This window comes from Larimichthys crocea, chromosome I, assembly GCF_000972845.2.
Source record: "Larimichthys crocea isolate SSNF chromosome I, L_crocea_2.0, whole genome shotgun sequence".
Classification (NCBI taxonomy): Eukaryota; Metazoa; Chordata; class Actinopteri; family Sciaenidae; genus Larimichthys; species Larimichthys crocea.
The window spans coordinates 37,180,703-37,187,364 of record NC_040011.1 but is presented as its reverse complement, the minus strand read 5'-3'; the positions used below and the strand labels follow the sequence as shown (position 1 = coordinate 37,187,364).

General features: G+C 37.2%; 1 protein-coding gene and 1 pseudogene across 5 annotated transcripts in view; both read right to left on the bottom strand.

Moving 5' to 3' along the window:
- Window positions 1–1,419: 1,419 nt before the first annotated feature.
- Window positions 1,420–3,756, bottom strand: LOC113746622 (glucosamine-6-phosphate isomerase 2-like; annotated as a pseudogene).
- A 64-nt stretch (window positions 3,757–3,820) lies between these two features.
- The window catches only part of gnpda1 (glucosamine-6-phosphate deaminase 1), a 3,540-nt gene continuing 698 nt past the window's right edge, over window positions 3,821–6,662 (bottom strand). For 2 of the 5 annotated variants that reach the window (XM_027286904.1, XM_027286899.1), the window contains exons 2-7: window positions 5,611–5,738; window positions 5,128–5,229; window positions 4,852–5,034; window positions 4,575–4,759; window positions 4,227–4,401; window positions 3,821–4,103 (exon numbers count right to left, since the gene is read on the bottom strand). In XM_027286904.1, coding sequence (XP_027142705.1) covers window positions 4,042–4,103; window positions 4,227–4,401; window positions 4,575–4,759; window positions 4,852–5,034; window positions 5,128–5,229; window positions 5,611–5,734 — 831 coding nt within the window. In that variant the 5' untranslated portion in view covers window positions 5,735–5,738 and the 3' untranslated portion in view covers window positions 3,821–4,041. Of the gene's footprint in view, window positions 4,104–4,226; window positions 4,402–4,574; window positions 4,760–4,851; window positions 5,035–5,127; window positions 5,230–5,610; window positions 5,739–5,829; window positions 5,987–6,008; window positions 6,323–6,662 lie in introns of those variants that run through there. The other 3 variants (XM_010754735.3, XM_010754747.3, XM_010754740.3) reach the window with 3 other exon arrangements.

The following is a 6,662-nucleotide window of genomic DNA, read 5'->3' as shown; positions in this document are numbered from 1 at the left end:
TGGTGTAATTACTGGTGATTATAATGCATTTTATTCTGTATTTGTTTTATTAAAATATTATATTTTTACTTTTTATATTTTTTTTTATTTTGTAAGATCTTACATAGGTTTAATTTCTCTGCAAGCCTCATTTTTAATTTAAAAACGTCTTTGATAATTGAAGTGTTTATTTCGAATATGCAAACAAAATAAAAAGAAAGTAGGCAAAACATTAAACATACACATTATAAACACATAAATACATATTCGAAAAGGATGGAAGAAGAATAACTCATAAACTCCCACTCTTCTCTTTAAATATGAAGACCAACCAAGATTCCTTGCAACTGTTTAGTATACGATATAAGAATAAGCAAGCCTAATTTTCTAATCTATCTATCTATCTATCTATCTATCTATCTATCTATCTATCTATCTATCTATCTATCTATCTATCTATCTATCTTCTTAGTGTGAAAGAGAAATGACAGTGGGACCCGTGACGGTTTAGGACCTGTCCCCACTGTAGCTATAAAAGGCTCTTTAAAGTAAACACAGTTTGCATATTATATTTGTTGTCTACCATATTTGAAATAGGGCCCCTCAAATTTACACCTGGACGTTTAATGTATTACACCAAGACTGACTGACAGCGTTTTAATGCAGTTAATGTAGACAATTACTTTATATATAGTTATTTGAGAGTAAACTGAACTAAGTATAACCATAAATGTAGTGGAGGAAAAACACATATGCATCTAAAATGTACTGGGGTAGTAGTACTGTATGGGCTGTGAGAAGTATAAGTAGAAAATCATATCAGGTAGTAAATGTAAACTATGAACTGTAACATGATATTAGTTTTAACCTCCTCCATAACTCCTAAATCTAATTTTTGGGGGATCAATAAAGTATCTATCTAAACAGTTTGCATTAAGCAAGCAAAAGTGCCGAAAACTGCAGTTCCTTGAACGCCACTTGAGGCTGGCTACAGAATAGGTCAACTCCATAATAATAATAAAATATAATAATAATCTTCAACTCTTCATGCATCACTGTCCATTCTTCATACTGTTACTGTCCCAGCTGAAATCTGGAAATAGAACTTACAGTAGCACCCAAAGGCAACATTAGTTGTTCCATGTTGTCATGTGACTGAATACCTCCGCAAATCCCCAACCCCAGACAGACAAAGAGACAGAGACATAAAATTAAATGCACTTATTAAAAAACAAAAAGTAGCAAAGCTGTATGAACAATCATCTGAAAACCTTCACAAACCCGCACCTGTCATTAATACAACATTAGTTAAGGTTCACACCAAGTACAGCTGATGTCCTGATGTCCATCAGAAAATTAAGGAATCACTGGATGTTATTATTTCAAGGAAATGCCTCAGAGTTTGAAGTTTGAAAAGACTCCTAGTTCTTCTTTGTCCCATCAGGGGAATCTCCACCAGCTTTTGTGCACATGCATCATCCCTGAATAAAGAACAAGTCAGCATGTTTTCTATGATTCATGCATTTTACTTCCTGCAATCTGGGTGGCTTTTCATTCAGATGTTAGTAATTTAAGCTCTGCAGCTTTGTGCTTTAGTCTCACCTTTGAAGTACTTCACAGTTTTGACACGCAGTTCCAGGTGGCTCTTCATCACATACAAAAAACGTCTGTGGATGCTGCTGGAACGCAGACACCGTCCACATGTGATTTACACCTTCCTCTATAGCTTTGTATAGGCAAATGCCTTGTGTGCCCCCTGATAAGAATCATGACCTGTGGGAAAACAAAAAAAATCTTAAGTGTGACTTGTGTGACTGAGCAAGAGCATTCATTGAGCATCCACGGTTTGCAACTCAAGGCAAAGTTCTTTGAGATTAAAGCACAGAAGGAAAAACGCAAGACAAAAAACGGACAATGTCGACTTTTATCTAGACTTCTCACCTCTTTTGCGTCCATGACAGTGCCCACTCCCACAGTCAGAGCCATGGTGGGCACCTTTGAGAGATCCCCATCAAAGATCGTGCATTAGCCATGATGGTGTCCTTTGCCCGCGTCTTCACCCTAGTCCTGGAAACCAGGCTTGAGCCAGGCTCTATGAAGGCAATGTGGCCATCTGGTCCATACCTGACGAACAGAAAGAGCAGTTGGAATTATTGTCGCTTCAAAAATGACTCATCATACAGTTTCAATATCAGCACAGTGACTTCCTGACCTCCGACAAAGAGCTGAATCCCTCCAGCAGCTTTTTATCTTCTCTTCAAAGGTTTGCACTCTGCTTGCAGGTCAGCGGCGTTGCCATCCAGGATGTGGGTGTTCTTCGGCTTTCTATCTTTCTATTATCTACTTGATGTTTTGTTGTGTTTCTATATTGTTATTCATTGTGTTCTATCGTATTGTGCAGCACTTTGGAAACTCTGTGTTTGCTAAAATCGTGCTATAAAAATAAAGTGGATTGGATTGATTGGATAGTGCAAGTTGTTCGCGCATGTACTTAAAGTATTAAAGAAAAATACTCACTGTGAATAACTACAATGTTTTATTGTATATGTTATATTAAAGGACCAGTGTGTAGCATCTAGAGGTGTAATTACTGGTGATTATAATGCATTTTTTTATCAATTTGTATTTGTATTTATTAATATTATATATTTTTTTACTTTTTATATATTTTTTTATTTGTAAAGATCTTAGCATAGGTTTAATTTCTCTGCAAGCCTCATTTCTAATTTAAAAAACGATCTTTTGATTAATTGAAGTGTTTATTTCGAATATGCAAACAAAAATAAAAAGAAAGTGAGGCAAAACATTTAAACATACACATTATAAACACATAAATACATATTCGAAAAGGAGTGAGAAGAATAACTCATAAACTCCCACTTCTTCTCTTTAAATAATGCACGACAATACCAAGATTCCTTGCAACTTGTTTAGATTTACAGATAAATAAGCAAGCCTAATTTCTAATTTAAATAACGATCTATCTATCTATCTATCTATCTATCTATCTATCTATCTATCTATCTATCTATCTATCTATCTATCTATCTATCTATCTATCTATCTTCTTAGTGTGAAAGAGAAATGACAGTGGTGACACAGTGTTTAGGACCTGCTCCCACTGTAGCTATAAAAGGCTCTTTAAAGTAAAACACAGTTATGCATATTATATTTGTTGTCTACCATATTCTGAAAATAGGGCCCCTCAAATCTTACACACTGGACGTTTAATGTATTATCACCAAGACTGACTGACAGCGTTTTAATGCAGTTAAAATGTAGACAATTACTTTAATTATTTAAAGATGATAAAACTTGAACTAAGTCAATTAACCACTAAATGTAGTGGAGGAAAAACTACTATATGCATCTAAAATGTACTGGGGTAGTAGTTACTGTATGTGCTTGAAGAAGTATAAAGTAGAAAATCATATCAGTGTAGTAAAATGTAACTACCTTGAAACTGTAAACATGATCATATAGTTTTAACCTCCTCCATATCTCCTAAATCTTAATTTTTTGGGGGATCAATAAAGTATCTATCTAAACAGTTTGCATTAAAGCCAATGCAAAAGTGCCGAAAACTGCAGTTCCTTGAACGGCCACTTGAGGCTGGCTACAGAATAGGTCAACCTCCATAATAATAATAATATTAATAATAATAATCTTCAACTCTTCATGCATACACTGTCCATTCTTCATACTGTTACTGTCCCAGCTGAAATCTGGAAATAGAAACTTACAAGTAGCACCCAAAGGCAACATTAGTTGTTCCATGTTGTCATGTGACTGAATACCTCAGCACCATCTCCAACCCCAGACAGACAAAGAGACAGAGACATAAAAATTAAATGCACTTTATTAAAAAGAACAAATAAGTAGCAAAGCTGTATGAACAATCATCTGAAAACCTTCACAAAACCAGCACCTGATCATTAATACAAACATTAGTTAAGGTTCACACCAAGTACAGCTTGATGTCCATCAGAAGATTAAGGAATCACTGGAGTGTTAATATTTCAAGGAAATGCCTCAGGAGTTTGAAGTTTGAAAAAGATCTCCTCAGTTCTTCTTTGTCCCATCAGGAGGAATCTCCACCAGCTTGTTGTGCACATGCATCATCCCTGAATAAAGAACAAGAATCAGCATGTTTTCTATGATTCATGCATTTTACTTCCTGCAATCTGGGTGGCTTTTCATTCAGAGTGTAGTAATTTAACCTCTGCAGCTTTGTGCTTTAGTCTCACCTTTGAAGTACTTCACAGTTTTGACACGCAGTTCCAGAGTGGCGTCTTCATCACATACAAAAACAGTCTGTGGATGCTGCTGGAACGCAGACACCGTCCACATGTGATTTACACCTTCCTCTATAGCTTTGTATAGAGCAAATGCCTTGTGTGCTCCCGTGATAAGAATCATGACCTGTGGGAAAACAAAAAAATCAAAAGTGTGACTTGTGTGACTGAGCAAGAGCAGCTTCATTGAGCAATCCACTGGTCTGCAACTCAAGGCAAAGTTCTTTGAGATTAAAGCAACAGAAGGAAAACGTGCAAGACAAAAACAGGACAATGTCGACTTTTATCTAGACTTCTCACCTCTTTTGCGTCCATGACAGTGCCCACTCCCACAGTCAGAGCCATGGTGGGCACCTTTGAGAGATCCCCATCAAAGAATCGTGCGTTAGCCATGATGGTGTCCTTTGCCAGCGTCTTCACCCTAGTCCTGGAAACCAGGCTTGAGCCAGGCTCATTGAAGGCAATGTGGCCATCTGGTCCAATACCTGACAGAACAGAAAGAGCAGTTAGAAATTTATTGTCGCTTCAAAAATGACTCATCATACAAGTTTCAATATCAGCACAGTGACTTCCTGACCTCCGACAAAGAGCTGAATCCCTCCAGCAGCTTTTATCTTCTCTTCAAAGGTTTCGCACTCTGCTTGCAGGTCAGCGGCGTTGCCATCCAGGATGTGGGTGTTCTCGGCTTTTATGTCTATGTGCTTGAAGAAGTTATTCCACATGAAGGAGTGGTAGCTCTCAGGGTGATCTCTGGGAAGCCCTATACGGGATTTTATGACAGTTTCTTATGCAACATCACAGCTTTTTTAATGATTCCTCAATGTGAAACCATTTTACATGTTGTAAGACTTACCTACATATTCATCCATGTTGAATGTTTTTACGTACTGGAATGAGACTTCTCCATTCTTGTAGTACTCGATCAGTTTCTTGTAACAACCAAGGGGTGTGCTTCCTGAAAACAGGCAAAAGCTTACAAAGCAAAAGTGGAGTCACACTTCAAGCTTTCCTAAAACAGAGACTTTATACGACCCCTCCTCCTCCTCTATGTTTTGGAAGAAATTATTGTATTTTAAATCGCCTTTAAGTTTATGTGATGGCTATACTGCCTTTTTGCAATATAAAGTTTACACGCACAACATTTGATGTCACAGAAATGTGATGTATTGTTAGATTTTAAACAAATCCACAAGCTGAAAGTGAAAAGAAAAGTACATGTACAGGGTATTTCCGCTACTAATGCTGAACCAGCAGATGTAATTTTATCACAGTATCACCTACATTAAATTATGAAACTAACAACCACAACTTTAAGGTGTTGTCACCTCCTACTTACCTGTAGGGAGCCCCAGAGTGAAATATCTGTCCGGGCCAGGTTTGAACAATAAAATCTTGTTTCTGATGTACTTTGCAGCCCACTCGCTTGCCTGGTCGTAGTCATTGAGGATGATCAGCTTCATTGTCCTGGAGCAAAATAAAAAGAAAGGAAAGGGAAGAGGAGCGTGTTGTTTGTCTGATGCAGCTCAGCCTCGAAGTAATTCAGGACAAAACACACCTAAATCAGACTTTAGACCCGTCAGGATAACTAATCATAAGATCGCCGTTCTTGCATTAAACAAGCTGCCAAAAAAAAGAGACTGCGACAACTTTGACACAACGGCACAACGTGAGCCAAACTTTCCCTGTCGCCTATTAGCCTCCTAATAAAACACAAAGAAAACAGTTATTGCATACACTTAAACCTTGGACTATGTGTAGCTTTTACTCGCAGCAGACAGGATCTGGATGAATCATGTGACTCCTGCTCTTTCGATGCAAACAGCGCTCAGCGCGGAGGTGACGTTCACTGAACTAGTTTTACCAGCTAACGTTAGCTGGCATGCTAAATAGCTCATTTGAGTTGACAAAGAAAAAAAAAAACACCAAATCCCGAAATGCTGTTTAAGCGTGCTTGAATTAACGACAACTGCTCTGTCGAGTAATATGCGGCTTTAAAAAACAAACATTACAGTCTACTTGGATAAGCTGCATACATCTAGAGAGCTAATGCTAGCTTTGTTTAGCTGTAAATTATTAGATAACTAGCAGAACGGTGACAGCGGTTGCTAGGCAACGTAAAAAGGCGATATAACGTTAAATGCCTCATAAGGTCACCTTTTTTTTTTTTTAACAACAATACTTTACTATTCTACTGCTTTATCACCAAATTAAGTTAATGTTTGACCTATATATTTAACAAACCACATTATTTATTTAAATTATATAACTTAATTGACTCATTAACATTAAATTGGTAGAACTTTGATGTAACATTAGCTAGCACGGCCGTAGCTAGAATTAGTTCAGTTACCCCAGCAACAACTTGACTCTTAAATTTCTAGTTAAACA